This window comes from Manihot esculenta, chromosome 11, assembly GCF_001659605.2.
Source record: "Manihot esculenta cultivar AM560-2 chromosome 11, M.esculenta_v8, whole genome shotgun sequence".
Taxonomy (NCBI): domain Eukaryota; kingdom Viridiplantae; phylum Streptophyta; class Magnoliopsida; order Malpighiales; family Euphorbiaceae; genus Manihot; species Manihot esculenta.
Window position 1 is genome coordinate 29364640 of NC_035171.2, and position 18548 is coordinate 29383187.

Consider the following 18548-nt stretch of genomic DNA (forward strand, 5'->3'; position numbering starts at 1 on the left):
TTGTATTTTGACAAATGTGAGTAAATAAAAATTGTTTATACAATGTGATTATCTTTATGAATAATACTCCTCCATAAAAAAGAAAGAACAGGGCTCAGAAAGATCCCTTGAAACAAGACCTCAGTTAGGTACAAAACCAACTGAAATGACGAAGCGACAGTAAGGCCAATGAGCCTGAATCTTGTGCAAAACCTCAAAGAAGGTATCAAAAACAGCCGGCAGGGCCCCGAGGTCACCCCGGAATGGCCGGAGAGGATCTTAAAGATGCCTCCCGGAGCATGAAGACCGGGATCCCCTAGAACTCCCGGGAAAACAAAACAAAAAACTGCCGGCGGGGCCCCGAGGTCACCCCGGAACGGCCGGAGAGGATCTTAAAGATGCCTCCCGGAGCATGAAGACCGGGATCCCCTAGAACTCCCGGGAAAACAAAACAAAAAACTGCCGGCGGGGCCCCGAGGTCACCCCGGAACGGCCGGAGAGGATCTTAAAGATGCCTCCCGGAGCATGAAGACCGGGATCCCCTAGAACTCCCGGGAAAACAAAACAAAAAACTGCCGGCGGGCCCCGAGGTCACCCCGGAACGGCCGGCGAGGATCTTAAAGATGCCTCCCGGAGCATGAAGACCGAGATCCCCTAGAACTCCCGGGAAAACAAATCAAAAAACAGCCGGCAGGGCCCTGAGGTCACCCCGGAACAAAAACAGCCAGGGTCTCGTAAGACCTCCTGAAAACAAAAATGGTCGGAGAAGGACTTAAGAGCCTCCCAAAATAAAAGTTTCCCATATCACATGCAGGGACAACTTGTAAAATACAGTTCCGGCCTCACAAAAAAGAAAGGAGCCCAGAGCTACCAAGGCAAAGTCAGGTTCCGACCTCCTGAAGAGGTTCGGGGCACAATAGCCAAGAAGTGCCAACCTCGAAACAGACGCTAATGCTAAAAGTTTGGCTATCGGGCAAAATGCCGAGCTCCCAGCTCGGATAGACTTGTATCCTCAAAAAATTCAGGGTCGAGCTCCCAGCTCGGATAGACTTGCATCCTCAAAAGCCTAAGGTATGAAGGCCAAAACAAAAGGCCGAGCTCCCTCTCTCTCAAAAAAAAAAAAAAAATCCGAGCTCCCAGGACAAGGCCGAGCTTTCAGCTCGGATAGTCAGGTTCCGACCTGCTAAAGAGGCTTGAGGCATAATAGCTAAAGAAGCGCCGATCTCGAATAGATGCTAACGCTAAAAGCCTGATTATAGGGCAAAAGGCCGTACTCCCTGCTCGGATAGATTTGTATCCTCAAAAGAAGCCCAAATCAGTTTATCTGGAACAAACATCCAAATTCACAACCAAGAAGAAAAGGCTACAAGCAAAAACACAGACATGCTAGTCGCCATTAAAAGGTATGAGATTTGACCTCTCAGACTATTAGCTAAGAGCTGAGCTCGCAACTTAAGATCAATTCGGAGCTTATGAATGAGGACATATAATATACATTACAAATATGAAAAGTAGAAGTAAATTCCAAGATATATGAAAAGTAAAAGCAGTTTAAAAAGAAAGAAAGCTGATATTTCATCATCATAGCTATTACAATTTATCTCTCTGGCGAGGAGGGAGGATAAATAGTCCTTAAAGGACTTACATTAGTAGGAACATCCTCGCCTACATTATTTCTATTTACAGCCACATCTGAAGGAAGCTCGGTATCCTTTGGATCAGAGCTCTCAACATTAGCAACAGGGGCAACCTCTGACCCAAGGTGGAGGTCCTCCTTCTCAGAGTCAGGGTCATCTTCCTCTGACCCAAGGACTTCCACGTCCTCCCCCTCAAGCTCGAATCCCTCTGAGGGAGACCCAGCTGGCCGGCATGTGTTCCTTCGGCAATCTCCTCGGGGCATAGGGAAATCATCCTCCCCATATAGCATTGGCTCGCCATCTGAGTCCACTTCATACTTGCGAAGCTCGGCCAAAGGAGTATCAGGAGCGTGTCTGGCTTCTCTTAAACCGCGATTGTAGCCGGTCACATACATACGGAAGGCTTTCTTAAGAATAGCCGCTTTCATTTCACCAGAAGCCTTATATTCATCGAGATGCGCTTCACAGGCCTCAGCTACAAATTCCTTAAACTCAGAAGAGTCCTTGTAGTCCTGAAGGTGAGCCTCACAGGCCTGCTCAATCTTCCTTTTCAGCTCATCAGACTCCTGATACTCCGCTATATATTGTTCGCGCACCAGCGAAGCCTTGTCCTCAACATGTTTTACCACCTTGAGCAGGGCTAAACACTTACTTTCTAGGGTCCTGACTTCATGGTTGAGCTGTTGATGGCGAAGCTTGAGCTCGTCAGCCGATGAAGCCTGGTCTCTGATATGATCAGAGCTCGTACTCAATTCCTGCTCAAGGACCTTCACCCGAGCTAGGGCCATTTCCTTCTGAGCCTTCACTTCCTTCAGCTGAGCTTGAAGCTCTTCAAAATCAGCCTTTAAGGGCTCATATTGTTGCTGGACCTCAGCTTTTTGCCTCACGGCCTCATCCCTTTCGCTAAGGGCCTCCGTCATAGAGGACAGCTGCTTCAAAACTTCTTTACAACGAACCTCCACTGCAGCTGCCCTCTCATCAGATGCTTTGAGAACCTCGCGAGTCTGAGACAGCTTTGCTTCTAAAGACTTGGTATGCCCTGCTGTCTCAGCCGCCTTTTCATCAGCCTTTCTAAGGGCCTCCAGTGCAGAATGCAACTTCGCCTGGAGGGACTGGATTTGCTCCCGAGCAGCTACCAGATTACCCCTCGCGTCACTGGTTGCAGATAAATTCTCCTCCAGACGCGCCTCTTCAATCCGGTGGTCTACAGACTCCTGGAGGGAGCGATCACGAACATCCACCTCCATAAAGAGGCCCGTCACCTAAAAGGGAAGAACAACTGTCAGAAGAAGGAAATGAAGCAAACTTAAAGAGAAGTGAAAAAAATAATTTACCATCAGAAGCATTTCCCTGATCGTGGATCCAAGCTCCTCACGAGAGCGAGATCGAAAGGATGCTTGCTCCTTGGTAGAACTGGCCAAAAGACCAGTGAGGGCAAGAAGATGAGGATCCGAAGCCTCTGTAATTCCATCGAACATTCGCTCTCTGAGAAGTTCGGCGATAGCACTGGCCGAAGACTTGGAGGTAATGTCCGATGTGTCCAGAACGTTGCCAGAAGGAGACAACGAAGGCACAGCAGGAACACCTTTCTCCTTCCCAATGGAAGGAAGAGCTGGAGAAAGTCCTGTGGCAGCCCTGGATTTTTTCCGAGCAGGAGATGGGGCAGATGTTCCGGATGGGGCTGGGCGCTTATCCCCGGTCTTTGGTGGAACGCCCTCAGATCCCTCAGGCCCAGTCCTCAAAGGGGCAGGGGCATCTTGAGCAGAAACCTCTGCGATTTGGTCGTCTAGGAGGATGATCTCCATCCCTGTCCCAGAGGCCTCCTTGTCTTCAGTAGCAGGGGACTTAGATTTTCCCCCTGACACCCCTCCAGGAGAATGGGCAATACCCTGCTCCACTTGTTCAGCACCTTGGGTCTGCTCCATAATAGCTAGGGAGGCTTCCCTCACGACCTCCGAGGAGGATGGAGAAGATCTAGACCCTTCAGCAGGCTTCGACGTTGAGCTCGATCCACCCCGGCTAGATAGCCGAGATGACTTGGTGCTGCGAGAGCTCAGCTTTGAAGCCCTAGAAGAAGCTTTAGCGGGAGGTCGGCTAACCTTCTTGGAGGGAGCAGCTTGAACCATCCCCACAGCAATCTCAGTCACTGAACGCCCATCCCCAAAGGCGTCGAAAATGGCATGCATATTATCCCGAGACAGGACAAAGTTCTTGGGGAACTTGATGTCATCCATTTTTACCTCAGAAGCTGCAAAAGAAACGAAATTATAAAGCATCAGCATACTTTCCGATATTATGAGCAAAGAAGAAACACAATAGTCGGACAAGGCATTATACCCGTGTCCCGGATATCCCTAAGATTGGACGCGAACATACACCTCTCGACGTCATACTTCCTCTCAACGGAAGTCAGTCGAAGCAGTCCGACCTGCTCAATGAGACTCAATTGGGGCAGCTCATTGCAACCCGGAAAGATCTCCCCCCAACTTAGATCCACCTCCCACGTTCGGGCGGACCCTAATTTTAACTCCGCCACAAGGAAGTTCTCCACCCATCCCTTTATGGAGTCCTTGTACCCCGTAAAAAGAGATAACCCAATATGGGGGGAAAAGTAATAGAAATTTTGAACCGCCCTAACCAGACGGAAAAAAGTGACAAACAGACAGGCCGTGGGTGTAAAACCTCAACTCAGGCAGATAGACTCAAAACAGGACATGAACAAAATGGAGTTTGGGGATAACATTCGAGGAGTTACCCCGAAGTATTCAAAGACCTCAATAAAGAAAGGGGTAAAAGGAAACGGTAGACCGAATTCTCTCTGCTTCAAGAAAAACACTATACGACGACCCTCTTGGGGATCCACCAAACCCGGAGGGGGAGGGTAAGGAAGGACTATCCTTTCATTTGAAAGAGGTGCTCGAATGAAATACAACGGAGCATCTAAAAGTCTCTGGGAAATATACTTAGTTATGTTGGAGGGTGTAATATGCGACTCAAGGTTAACAACATCAGGAAGCTTTAAACTGGCCATGGAAGAACAAGGAAGCGTACCTGAGAACACAATGGGGTGAAAAATGCAGAAGGAGTTGCAGGAAGACAGAGAGCAGAAAAGAGCTAGTTTCTTCAGAAGACAGAAGGAATTTGAGATAAAAGGCAATAATGAGACGGAACGTTGATCTGAACAGTTTTGTCTTGGAGCGGCGCGATCATTAATTACTCTCGAAGTTTACCCTCTCAACGGTTAGGTAATAACCGGCGAGAAGGTAAAGGGGCAAAAGGATGATCGCTGGGCTTCTCCATAACCATCAAGGGCCAGGTCCACAACGACAGCCCATCACTCAAGAGCCCATTTACCATCTACAAGCCCAACTCGTCAGTCAGAGCAACTTAGCCTACAAAGATTTACCACTTTATCAATAAAGGGGCAAGTCATGAAAAGACTCAAAAGTACAAACAGACGGGAGCATGATAAAGGTCAGACCTGCTTATCACTTAAAAAGTTATAAGATTTGATTCGATTGTTATTTAACAAATGCTGCGAGATCGGAGGCAATAAAGGCACCTCGGAATCATACAGAGCTGAGAGCTCAGAAATCAACTCAAGGATTAAAGACCGAGCTCACAGGTCGGATTAATCTAGCTCGGAAAACATAACTTGAGAGCTCGGTCGGCTAAGGGAGGCTCAAAGCTCAATCCATCAAGTAAAGACCGAGCTCACAGGACGGTTAGTCCAGTTCGGAAAAGCAAACCGACCGCCCAGTTAGTTAAGTAGGCCCGGAGCTCGGCTCATCGACTAAAAGCAAGAGCTCACAGGTCGGTTAGCCCTGCTCGGGAAACACAACTCGAGAGTTCAGTCAGCTAAGGAGACTTAAGGCTCAATCCGTTAAGTAAAAACAGAGCTCACAGCTCGGCTAGTTCAAGTAAATCGAAAAGATCAGTCAGCTAAATGGGTTCTAGCCCAGATCAACTAAGGAGCAAGGAGCGAGAAAGGAAAAACAATACAGTGGATCCTGCGGGGGAAATTACGAAGCAAATAGTCCAAACACTTTATGAAGAACAGTTTGAGTATGAGTGAAAGACAAGAATTTCATTAAAAGAAAAGTACATTACAGCACGTTACAAAGGCCTACATTACAGAATGGAAAAGCTATCCTTAGAGGATTTACATGACCAGATACATCATCTACGTTTACATCATTATCATCTACCCCACTACCCTAGTCTTCGGATCGGAGAAATTCTCGCAGCTCGAAAAATAAATTTAGCAGGAAGGCCAAGATCTGTCTCGGTATTATAGAGGAACTGAATAAGTTGATTCCCATAAGCATTTCTCACAGTTCCCCTAGGCAAACGTTCGGTTGCCCAAGTGTGATGCACGGTACATGCGGACAAGCTCGGATATTATATGTCGGCCGTGCACCACACTTGAAAAACATAAGTCTTCGAGTTACGGCACCGAGGAGGTCGCAGAACATACATTCGAAGGCATCGCCAGAAGCTTGACTGAGTGCAGCAGATCTCAGTCTCGCATAATACTGGTACTTCACACCAAAGGAAACAATAAGCTGATCTTTCTCGCCACTTCCATTTATATCAAAGGAAGATAACAGGGGCATCGGAGAAATTTCTTTCTCCCTCTTGAGGGAAGGCAAAGTTAGAGCAAACTCCTCAACAACCCAGAACCTCTTTGGAGCCCGGACAACAAGCAGAGGAGGAGGCCGGCCAGACGACCTAGGTAAAGCAGTCTCAGCAGCTTGCCGAATAGTCCCACCCATCGGCCGCCCTACCAGAAGGATCTCCAAAGCACCGTCCAGACTCCTTAGAGGTAACATCAAATTTTCAAGAATTTTGAACTGACCCATTCTTATCTCAGGTACTGCAAAAAGTTTCAAAACAGAGACAAGTCAGAAACAATCCTCCATCAAGATTAAAACAAACCTCTGGGGCAACAAAGCAATACAAACTCAAGCTCACCTCATTCCGTTTGAAGAAGGCGTCAAATGGATCCTTTGCAGATAGAACAGAACAATCTCGCTGGAGGAAAGAAGCAGACAGAGAAACGGAAAGGAAGAACCTCTTGTTCCAGCAGAGGACTTGAGAATGAAGAAAAGTTAGCGTTGATATATACCCGGAGCCTGAGGCCTTAGCACGGGGCAGAGCTATGCTAGACTCTAAGCTAACGGTGTCAGAATTTTAAAAGATGTTCATGGAAAAGGAAAGAAAGGACATGTCCAGATAATGATGACAGGAAAGCAAAGACAGCAAAGAACACGAAGAATGGAGAAAAGCCAGAAAGGGGAAAGAGCAGATAGGATTCGAAAACTGCACAACGACAGAAAGATGAAAGGATGTTATTAAGGCACCTGAACACGAACAGGCGCGGTCATAATGGTTCTTGATATTCACCCCCTCGGCAGTTGGAGCAATAACTACCGAGAAGGTGAAGGGGTAATTGATGACCGCTGGATTTCTTCACCCCGGACCAGGGGCTTGACCACAGCCAAAGGCCCATAACGTAGAGGCCCACGTACCTGATATGCACAATAAGCCTGGCTCATTCAACCTTCAAGGTCGGGCTCAACCAAGCTTCTTCACTCAGATCGGCCCAGTCCGCGACCAGCAGGCCCTCTCCTCTCAGGCTCAGCGTCCGGCCCGACTCTCGGCCCAGTCCAGTATCCAGAGCCATACTCAGACAGCCTAGCAGATCCGTTCGAACGTACGCACGAGGAGAATCAGAGGCCGTTACGCATGGAGCAGGCGGCTGATACCCTCGTACGCCCGAATCTGTATGTCAGAGACGCGTGTCCTAATCATGGAGAGGCCTTTACACGTCACCAGCAAGCATAGGAAATGGATAAAAGGGGAATCTCCTTCCCAGAAAGTTTAAGTTTGATTCTGTAATACAAGAACCCTTGTAAAACCCTATTCTATTGGATCTCAGATCATCAGATATAGTGGCAAAAGAAATATATAGACTAATAGTATAGTTACTCAATCAAAAGAGAAGATATGGACTAACAATATATATAATTATTTAATATTTTAAAATTTTAAAAATAAAAAGAAAAAATTAAATATTAAAAAATAAAAAAATATTTATAATAATATCACTTATATCATTTTTATATAATATTTATAATTTATTATTGTCAAAAAATATTTATATTATTACTTAATGTTTTTATAAGAAAGAGAATGTAAGGCAGTGAGAGAGTCCACCGCAGTCACCCACTGTGTAAGGCAGTGAGTGAGAGTCCAAATTGCATAATTGAATATTAAATATAAATTTTTAAATTTTTTAATATGAATTATTTAAATTATTACATGTTAAAATACTATTTAAATTTAATATTTTTTTATACTTAAAAATTTTTCTATTAAATTAGTTTTTTTATTTTAATTTTTAAAAATTTAAATATTAACCGTTAATCTTAAAACTATTTTTTTTATAAAATTAAATTTTATTTTTTAAATTTAAATAATTTAATATATAAATTTAATCACGTAAATATATATAAATGAAAATAACTTCAAGTTAATATATATTTACACTAAAAATAGTGTGTTAATTGTGATTTAAATTTTTCATATTTTATTAATTTAAAATAAAATTATTATTAAATTTCTGAATTTTTAAAAATTTTACTAATTTCATTTTCATCAAAATCACTCAATTAAAACATTTATATATTTTATAAAATTAAATTATTTAATGTGTTTATTAAAATAAGTGTTAATTAACTCATTTTAATTTTAGTAAAAAAAATAGTATAAATATTTAAATATATAACTAAATAATACATATAATTAAAATTATATGAATTAAATTATATAAATATTCAAGATATTTTAATAAATTTATAAAAATTAAAAAAATTATTTTATAAAATATAAAAATATTTTAATTAAATAATTTTTAAACGAAATAAATTAATGAATTTTTTTAAATATTTAAAGACTGAATGATATTGTTTTTATTTACTTAAAATTAATAAAAATTATATAAATATTCTTATAAAATTTTTAAAAAATTTAGAGAGGCCATGGCCCGTTGGGCCACACGTGGGTTCGCCGATGTCTATCTGAATATTTGCCGGCTCCCAGCATCTACCCTGCTGCCGAATCACAGTTTATCAGGACAGTTTTTCATTATTGACCCAAAATCGATTAAGTCAAATCGAATCAGAATTTATCGGTTTGATTCGGTTATCTTAAAACTACGGTTCGGACTTTTCTGTTGACTATATATAGATTAAAAATTGAAACTTTTCTGTGTGAAGTAGGGTTTTTGTTTGCTCCCTCCTTCCAGCTTCCCTCCTCCCAGTTTTTGCAGAAAAAAGGAGTAAAGGTCGAATATTGAAGCTTTTCTTTGAAGAAAGGGAGGGTATTGTTTCCAAATCCCCATCCCAGCAATTCATAATTATTATTTTTTTGTTTCATCGCAACTTTCCGTTAATTCTCTGCTTAATTTGTTAAAATCTATAGATATCACATTAATGGTTCCACACTTTTTGAATTCAAAGGCTTCCCTTGAATTTTTCAACTTTGAGATTCTGCAAAATAAACGGGTTTAGTTGTGTGCAAATTTTCATTCTCTTACATAAAGTAATCCTTGAGTTCTTTGCTTTGTACGGTCGTTAAAATTCAACTTTGTTTGATTGGATTGTTGCATGTGATTATGTTACATACAAATTCTAACTTCTTTGTTTGATTTACTTTTGCAGTGCAATTGGACACATTTATAATAATGGAGGAGGATTTGATAAGTCCATTGGTTGATGACATTCTTATTTTAATTATTTCTCATTTGAGTTTGAAAGAGGCAATAACAACTAGTGTTTTATCCCATAGATGGAGAGGTTTATGGAGATTTACAAGTAGATTAGACTTTGATATAACCAAGATTAAAAATAATTTGAAGCCAAAGATGCCTTTGCCTTCTTTAAATTATAGTTATGGGTTCTTTTACGGCTTGGCTGAATATCATTCAGAGGCAAGGAGGTTGTCTTTGATTTCTAGGTCTAGGTTAATTGACTCTATTAATGGTGTCTTGCAATCACATCAGGCTGTAATGTTAGATGAATTCACTCTCTCCTTTGATAGAGACTGTAAAGATCATATTGATTCTTGGCTCACTTATGCATTAGAAAGAAGAGTTAAAAAGCTCCATTTGAATTTTCAATCTATGAATTGTAGATATACTTTTTCACCTCATTTTCTTCATAATAATAAGCTTGATTCCATTACTGTTATACGTTTCAATCAAGTTAGCGTTGCTGATGATGTTGTTGATCTCATTTTGCGCCTTTGTCCCTTTCTTGAAGTTTTAAGTCTTCGTAGCTCAGCTACTCTTTCTCATCTTAAAGTTTTTGGCCCTCTGAAGCACTTAGAGATTTTGTTCTGTCGCAATGTGAAATCTGTGGAAATTTCTGCAAAAGATCTTGTGTCATTTAAGTATTATGGACCATGTGCATACATAATTGTTAATGATGCTCCTCGACTTGTTGAGGCCTCTATCGGCGATAATTGTGCTTTCTATTTCCTCAAATATATGACCGTGTTCTCAGACTCTCTCTCTCGATTACAAACATTTAAAATGGACTTAAGGTCAATCAAGGTATGCATGTGAAATTATTCAGTCTGATTTATCTCCCGCCCCCTCATGCACACAAGCATATTTTTATGAAGATATACTCTGTCTTTATTGATGTTTCTTCTTTGGTTTTGTATTCAATTGCTAGATAATTAGAAGTTACCCCAAATTTCCAATGTTCAGTGATCTCAAGCACTTGGACCTGGTGATTGATGCTTATGATGCTTACGACCTTCTTTGCTGCACTTCATTCCTGATGATGTGTCCCTTTTTGCATGGATTAAAGATGAAGGTGACAATTCTAATCACATATTTTGTACTTTTAGACTGATGGATTCTATACTAGCACTGTTTTGAGATGCTTGACACGGGTAGTTTAAGCCTCCTATATTGCATTTTTTTTACCATAACTTCAGCAGAGTCTTGTGTAATTGCATTTCTAGTTCTTTATTTATGTATTTATGTTTCTATATATGATTTGGGTTCAATCAACAAACTCCTGGTGACTAGTTAAATGCTAATGTAGTTCCCAATTCGGATTAATCAAAAAGCTATTGTAAGGATTCCTAAGTTCTGCATCCCATCTATTCTAATCTTCAATACTACCAGTAGAATCATGATGATAGCTTTGCATTGTTCAGTTCTCACATTGGCCTTCATACGAAAAGAAACTGAAAAGCACAACTTTCATTCTTGATTTGTTAGTATGCCTTCTTTCTTCTTTATTTTTAAAGTGGTAATACCCATTGATTTCTACTGAATATTGATTTTGCTGAGTTATAATTGATGAATAAATGTTGCGTGAAAATAATTTTGTTTGGTTTCCTATGATGTCATTTTTTGGTGGTTGAAGCAAAGTTTTCATGGAAAACTTGGGAAAAAAAAAAAAAACTCTGAACTCTTTTAGAAGTAGCCTTTTGTTGGTGGTCATTGCTGATATTAAGACTTTTCTTGGACAGATTGTAGTATTAACCCGTTGGCTAACGGGTTTGGGCATAGGAAGAAAGATGAAGGTGCAGAAAGCGAAGCCACACCACTACCTGAAGATGATTGAACTGGGTGGTTTTCTTGGTTCAGCAATTAATTGGAAACTTGCAGAGCATTTACTTAAAAGGGCTGTGTCGCTTGAGAAATTGATTATTGACCCTCGTGTAGCTTCAATGAAATATGAAGAAGAATGTAAAAATCTGGAGAAAATGTTAGCAGCAAGAGCTCGAGCTAAGCATCTAGAAACAAGTTTACCGCCTAAGGCTGAACTTGTGATTCTCTGACCTTTGAAGTGATCTAAAACTAGTGCTGATTTTGGAGGTAGGCGGTGCTTCGTTGGTAGAAAATGCTACCAAGTGGGAATTGAGCGTGCTAAGAGTCTCTTGTTGCCAAGAGAACTTCATTTTCAGATGTTTGCGCGGGCAGATGCTGCCATCTTAATATAGAAGTAGAACACAACTTATTATTGGTGTTTATTGCTTGGTGTGGAAATTGTTTGCGAGATTTACAAAATTAGTTTAAGGGCTTATAACCCTTTCCATTTGAAAGGGTGTGAGCTTATTTTCTGGTCTATGATAGCTTCTTATAATACACATTTTAAAGCATTCCCATTGAAGGGAAGATATTGTTCTACATCCCTCCCCCTTGATCTTGAAGTTGACAATCGCATATTTGGTATAACTGTTGAGTAAAATGTAAAATTTTTCAATGGCTTGTTCATTATAGAGATCTCGGATGTCTCATCCTTCCACTAATAGAGAGGCATTATGGCTTAAACGCCGCTGAAACAACATCCATAGAAACTTTCTATTGTATAACGTCCTTGTCTTCAGCAAAACAGTATTAATATCTCATAATGTGCTCAGCTGTGGTCTGTTCATGTGTTTTTTTTTTTTTTATTCAAGTAAATGTTTATCAGGAAGTCTCATGCTCAAAATTCTGCTGGGATTGTCAATGGGCTTTGGGCCATGGTATTGGAATCATAACCTCTCATTTGAACTGCTGTCGGAGCCCGAAAAAAAAAACAAAAGAATTTGTTGGGACTGGGCTAGGATGGGTTTTACAATATATGAAAGACCCACTTCTTTTATGCAGCTGTTATTGAGGAATAAAATTTTCCCCTTCTAACAAAGGATACAATGCAGCTATTCCATCAAGTGGGTTGAAGTTGATTATATAAAAGGGAGATTAATGTAATGAATTAATTATGAAATTTGGAGGCACTGTAATTCTCTAAAGCCATAGAGACTAGGCTCTCCATTCTCAGGTTGATAGCATGGAGACAGACCTGTGCGTCTGTTTTGCACGAGTACATTTTCAGTGTCGTGGGGAAGAAGGCTTCAATGAAATTGCATGGACAATCACCCAAAGCCTCCATGTTAAAACTCTATTCAAACAGGGCCCTTTTCTCATTAGCCAAGCTTCCAATGTAGACATGTCAAAGCTATCAGCATATGCACTAGACAGTCAAAGTATCTTCAATGAAACCTAAGGGAGTAAGCTATGAATATATTGCTTATTATCCTGTATAATATTTGTTCACATTTTTTGATGCCTACATATCTCTCCCCCTCCCCTTTCTTTTCTCTTCAGCTTTCTTTCTCCTCTCTAGCTTTCCTCATGTTCCTGCTCCTTTCTTCCAAGCTTGGGGGTACTATTCGCCAATTCAAGAAAGCCATTCCTTTCATAATGAACAATGGCACCATGTGACCGTACGTGTGTGTCTGTACGCATGCCTGTTTCACATGGTTTATAAGTAATTAAATATTGCCATATAGTTTATAAGTAATCCCAAGCATAAATCATAATCATTGTTAATCTAAGCCATGCATACCTCATACTCCTCATCGATCAACTTCCAATTAGCTTTACGAGAATGTTCGATGAGATCATCAAGATCTGACCTTATCCAAACGTATCCGTCAAATCCACAAATTTCCTTCATGACACATATCAAAAAGTATTCAGACTTGTCTCTTACGAAAACAAAGGGATGCTTTGAAGCATTGATCATGAGATTGTATAGCTCCTCAAGTTTGTAATCCAATTCAGTCATCAGGTCATAATGTTCCTCTATCAACTTTTCTACCCTTGCTTTCAAATATTGGTAAGTCCACCATATTTTCTTATACCTGGAAGCAGAAAAGTGTTTCTTCAAAACTTGAACTTTTACGCGATTCTAGAATCTAAAACCAGGGATAGTTGCCAGTCTCAATACCGGTTTCAGCATCCGTTCTATCATAGTAAATTCTGGTATGAGGGGCATTATCTCATATTCAAGCACCAAGTTCATCTCCAGTTGTAGATATATCAAATCTGTTTTGTCCTCCAAGGGCAAAAACAATTTCTCATTTGCTATCCTCCTCGCACAATCCTGAAAACAAACCAGAAGCATATATCACTTTCCATCATATTAATGTAATATGTTTTGATTGTATACAAAATGAAGAATGGATTACCTCAGGATCAGCAAATTTAAACCGGTCCTTCCGGATACGCCTTACAAGGCCTTTGAGCTCTGGGTCCACCAAAAGATAACCTTCAAACCCACAGATATCCCTCATGACCCGAATTAGAGAGTAGTCCTCCTTATCATTCACCAGCAGAACAGGTGGCATTGAATACTTCACCATAAGGTCCAGCAGGTTTTCAACGCCTAAATCAATAGTGTATGATAGTTCATCACGTTCGCAGACTAAGGTATCCACATCATCTATCTTGTTGTGGACGTGACGTCGCCTTTGGTAATTGGGATCCAATTTTTTAAAGCACTTGTGATGTAGTTTGGGAGGCTTATAAATCCTTCTCAGTTGTTTCCGCTTTGATTTCAATTTGTTGCCATTTGCTTTCAGTTTTTGAAGCAAGGGCTTCAGCTCTGCGAATTGTGTCAATATCTCTAGTTGCAAATAGAAGGTATCTGTTTTCCAGTCCACAGAGCAGTAGAAAATGTCATCGTAAATCCTTTCGAATAAGTCCTCCATCTACATGAGGAGACGTTAAAAAACTAGGGTATTTTTTCAATTTTTATTAGAAATATCATAGTAACAACATAAATGATATTCTATATTCAAATGATGCAAATATGAAAGAAACAAACAGATTTTCATTTCTTCCGTATATTACTTGGATGTCAAATGATCAATTGATCCAATTGAATTGTTCATGAAAAGATAGTTGATGAGGCTTCCTCTAAAAAAACAACACCTGAATCTAAAGCTGGAAAACAGAACCATCATGCTTATTGAAACAACAAGAAAAGAGTTCTAGCAAATCCTTTTCCAAATTAATCATGTGCTACATTCAAGATATAATATCTTTCTGCTATGAAATAATCAATTAACCACATAATTTATACACAGAGATATTGATGAAAACGAAATGAAATATAACTAGAAACTCCTCAATTATCTTATTAATATCGCATTACTAATTACTTAAACACAAAAATATGAAATGAAAGAGAAAGTCAAGATTACTTAATTTCCAAGAAGAAAAGAAAACAAACATAAACTACTCGACGAGTCAAAAGTGCAGTAATTAATATATCTGAGAAACAATACATACAATGTAAACAAAATCTAGATTACAATAGGTAACCCTAAGATTTCTAAGATTAATTAGTTAATTTCAACAGATAATATCATGATGACTATAAAACTTTTACAAGTTCATGGAAAGAGAAAGAGTACCTGAATCAGATCCCTAATTCCTCTGTTTCTTGAATGTGTGCAAGTTTAGAGTTAGAGCTGTTACTGTGAACGATGGGGAGAGCAAATTCGGGGGTTTCCCTTTTTATATGTGCTGATTAAAAGAAGCGGGAAATAAAGAAAAAGTGATTGGCCTTCTCTCTAGTGGAAATTAAAAAGAAAAAGTGATTGGTCATGTCTTATGAGCATATAATTTTTTAAGTACAACTAATTTATAAAATTTGCGTTAATATAATATAATTTTTTAATTTTTTTTATAATTTTATCACCCCTACATAAAGAATCTTTCAAATTAGAACTGTTTAATTATGTGACAAAAATCTGTAATTCCTTTTAACAAAAAGCTTTTAACAATACTTATAATAAATAGTTACATTTTTTATGTTATATATATTGAAGGAGAAATTAATAATAAAAAAATTATTTGATTTCTTAGATTCTGTTTAATACTATTGTTGAAGCAGCCGTTGAACAAAATATTTTCTTAAATATATTAGTTAAAAATATAAAAAAAATAAATTTAAAATTTTTTTTATATAAATTATTCATAAAAACACTAAAATGAGAAAAAAAAAACTTTTTTAGATTGCTTTTCCAATAGATTTTTTTCTCACAACCTAATTCCAAACATATCTTTAATTTATACATAAATTGATATGCATGTTAATAATTTTATCATAAATTAACATATTTTTAAAAAATTTCCACGGAATTTAAGAATGAGTTGATTTATTTGCAAATTAATATTTGTAAATAACGACTAAAAATGAAAATAAATATTTATTTTATGTGTACAATTTATCTCATAAGATGTTATCATCTTTCTCTTTCCCTCTCAGCATTACCGTAATAAATCATAATTAAACAAATTCTTGTTCAAGTTCGACAATAAGTCGATGAGGAAAATACCAATCCAAAAAACAGCTACTATCTCTTCCTGAAGAGAGAGTTTATGAGGTTTTAGACTTCCACTGCTCCGGATTTAGCCGGTTTTTTTTGCCTCATTTGGAAGTTTTCCTTTACTCTCTAGGAGGAGAGAAACCTTCTTTGCATGGATTTGCCTCTCTCCCCGGGTGGAGATATAGGTAAGGTGGATTTACGATCTCAGTTTACCCATCCATTTATGAATGATAAGTAGAAGAAAAAGAAGTCGAGCATCACATAAAGGAAATAGCTCTTTCAAAAAATGACTAGTAAAAACTATATGATTTAGGTAGGCCATCAATGAAGTCCATGGAGATGTTTGTCCATATATGGTGGGGAATGTCTAAAGGCTGCAGGAGGCCAACAGGATCCCACACTGGATGTTGTTTTTGATCCTGCAATAGTCAACCCCTTGAAAGCCATGACTGCCCCTTCTACACCTGTTAATGATCTCTAGGGTGTACTGTTTGTTGGAAAGCGTTTCTCAAGGCCAACCGGCTGTTGTTTCTTCTCAAAGGTGCTTGCTAAGGTTTCTTGAAATTTTTTCTGGTACTCTTCTATTGTTGTTGTCTGTTTGAGGTTGATTAATTCACCCAAAAAATTGTTGTGTAAAGGGAGCCCAAAATGCAAATTGCAAAATTCTTTGAATTGCGTCCATGTCATTCGGGGCTCCTCTTTCTCCAGCCGATCGAACCAAACTTGAGCCTCTCCTGTCATGTGAAAGGCTACTAGGCTAACCTTGTCTTCCTCTGCAGCTCGCTGGTTGAGAAAGAATTGCTCACAACTATTAACCCATCCCAATGGATCTTCAGACCCATTGAAAGACTGGAAATCCAGCTTCGCACATCTAGGCACTGTTCGCCCTTCATTTCATTCATTAGGTTGGGGAACGAAATTTTGTTGACTGCTACTTGTGCCATCCTGATTTGTTTCTTTGTTGACAATTCTAACAACCTGAGATATTTATCGAGCCAATTCACCGAATCGAGCTTTCAGTGTTTTGTACTAAGTGTTTAATTTTTCCTTCAAATTGGTTGGTTCTCCCATGACATCAAGCTCTGATATCAAATTGTTATTAGTCCAGGAATAGGATCTCATCACGAGTCTATGAACTTGAAAAATCCTCTGATTTTCCTTTTCCTTTGTTGACGCTCAACTCATTAGAGAGAGTTTTCAAATCTCATGAGTTACTGGTAATATTTTTTCTCAATACTTTATTTCATGAATCAATATCTTATATAGTGAAGGCTACATTCAGATTTACATCAAGAATTTGAATTTCAAGCACTTATCTATAAATTTAAAAATTATAAAATAACAACCAATCTCAAAACTAACAAACTAAATCTTGTTGATATTAACAAATAAATTTAAACAAAGTCTTGCTGATAAAATGCGAATTGCATGAAATTTGAAATTTGAATTCATCAATCATACTCTGTTTCAGCAGCACCCTGTACAGTTTCAACACTTGCAGCCTGCTTAGTACAGCGTCTATACACTCTATCCACAAAAAGCACCCATAACATTAGCTCTCTCCGGGAATGGGCTTCTGCACAGCGGGGTTTGAAAGTGTTCCGGCCTGATGCTGGTAGATGTGTTGATCGTAGCAGATGGACTTTGCCCTCCTGTCAGGCAAGCGCGACATCTGCTAGCGGGGGTGATTAGAAATGAAGAAGGTCTGTTTGTCAGCGCTTTTTCTGGGTATGGGTCTGGTGCTCTCTCCTTTCACATGCGGTTGAGGCAGTAGGTCTTCGCAAAGTTCTTTCCTGGATTCAAGGTTCTTTTATAGGAATGTTATTGTTGTGAGTGACTGTGCAAGACTGGTTCATGCCGTTAACGTGTCCTATGAAACTTTCTCTGACTGGGCTCCAATTATTGCTGAGATTAGGATACCATTGCAGCAATTGGTCACAGTTTCGCTCTCCTGGAGTAGTAGTCTAGTAGACATACAAACTGTGTTGCCCATATCTTAGCTTCTAATGCTCATTTTTTTCCAAATTTTCATAGTTGGAATACGATTCCACAATGCCTTGAGGAGGTGTTAACCACTGATTATCATGTAGCTCCTCCCCTTCCCTCTCCCAGACATGGGGCATGCTTTGTCCCTTCCACCAAACTGTGTTGCCCAGACATGTTGACAGGCTATACTTATGGTTGGGAGTGCTTTCTTTGCTCTTGTCTGGTTGTAGTTTACATATAGTTTTTTTGTTACTTTTGCAGGTTTTAGCCTTTTTAGATTTTTCTTTCACTAGTAGAGCATCAAAGAGGCGCGAACCTTTTTTTGATTATGGTGCTTTCCTTCATTTTTCAGAATCGCTATTGTCGATCTATAAGCTAACTTGGCTATGAAGAGGATTGACTTGGTATAATTGAGGAATTTCTTCCCTTTCTGAAGCGTCTAGAATATCTTCTCCACTCGATTTGATGTATGAGTTTATTTATCTTTGTTGTCTGTTAATTCTAGGGTTGCGGAGACATCCATCCATGGCTGGTAGTTTCTTTCCATTTTTCTCTTTGCCTCAAAGGGTCCTCACCCTTTTTATCATTGGTGATATTTTGATTTTCGGAAAACAAAGCAGCGAATGGTTGATTTCGCCGGGTTAGAAAGTCGAGTCGTTCAGGATTGTTGAGTCTAGGGTTTCTTTGGACATCTTTGCATGTTTGACCCATTTTTCTTCTACGATATGTTTTACCAAATGTCACATTCCTAAAGATTTT

General features: G+C 39.3%; 2 protein-coding genes across 2 annotated transcripts; one reads left to right on the top strand and one right to left on the bottom strand.

Moving 5' to 3' along the window:
• Positions 1-8851: 8851 nt before the first annotated feature.
• Positions 8852-11827, top strand: LOC110625690 (F-box/FBD/LRR-repeat protein At4g26340). The gene is made up of 4 exons (XM_021771324.2): positions 8852-9000; positions 9341-10233; positions 10358-10501; positions 11169-11827. Exons 2-4 carry the CDS (start codon positions 9364-9366, stop codon positions 11478-11480), a joined length of 1326 nt encoding a protein of 441 aa, XP_021627016.2. The 5' UTR covers positions 8852-9000; positions 9341-9363; the 3' UTR covers positions 11481-11827.
• A 1296-nt stretch (positions 11828-13123) lies between these two features.
• LOC122725038 lies at positions 13124-14177 on the bottom strand. The gene is made up of 2 exons (XM_043961458.1): positions 13656-14177; positions 13124-13570 (listed from the first exon to the last, which is right to left on the bottom strand). The coding sequence occupies exons 1-2, from the start codon at positions 14175-14177 to the stop codon at positions 13376-13378; spliced, it is 717 nt and encodes a 238-aa protein (XP_043817393.1). The 3' UTR covers positions 13124-13375.
• Positions 14178-18548: the final 4371 nt, after the last annotated feature.

Bases quoted from the DNA above. Each gene is read 5' to 3' on its own strand.
- LOC110625690 (XM_021771324.2), top strand. From the start codon at position 9,364: ATGGAGGAGGATTTGATAAGTCCATTGGTTGATGACATTCTTATTTTA. The intron at 10,234-10,357 runs GTATGCATGTGA...TTCAATTGCTAG, and splicing joins TGGACTTAAGGTCAATCAAG to ATAATTAGAAGTTACCCCAA. The intron at 10,502-11,168 runs GTGACAATTCTA...TTTCTTGGACAG, and splicing joins TGCATGGATTAAAGATGAAG to ATTGTAGTATTAACCCGTTG.
- LOC122725038 (XM_043961458.1), bottom strand. From the start codon at position 14,177: ATGGAGGACTTATTCGAAAGGATTTACGATGACATTTTCTACTGCTCT. The intron at 13,571-13,655 runs GTAATCCATTCT...GTTTGTTTTCAG, and splicing joins TTAAATTTGCTGATCCTGAG to GATTGTGCGAGGAGGATAGC.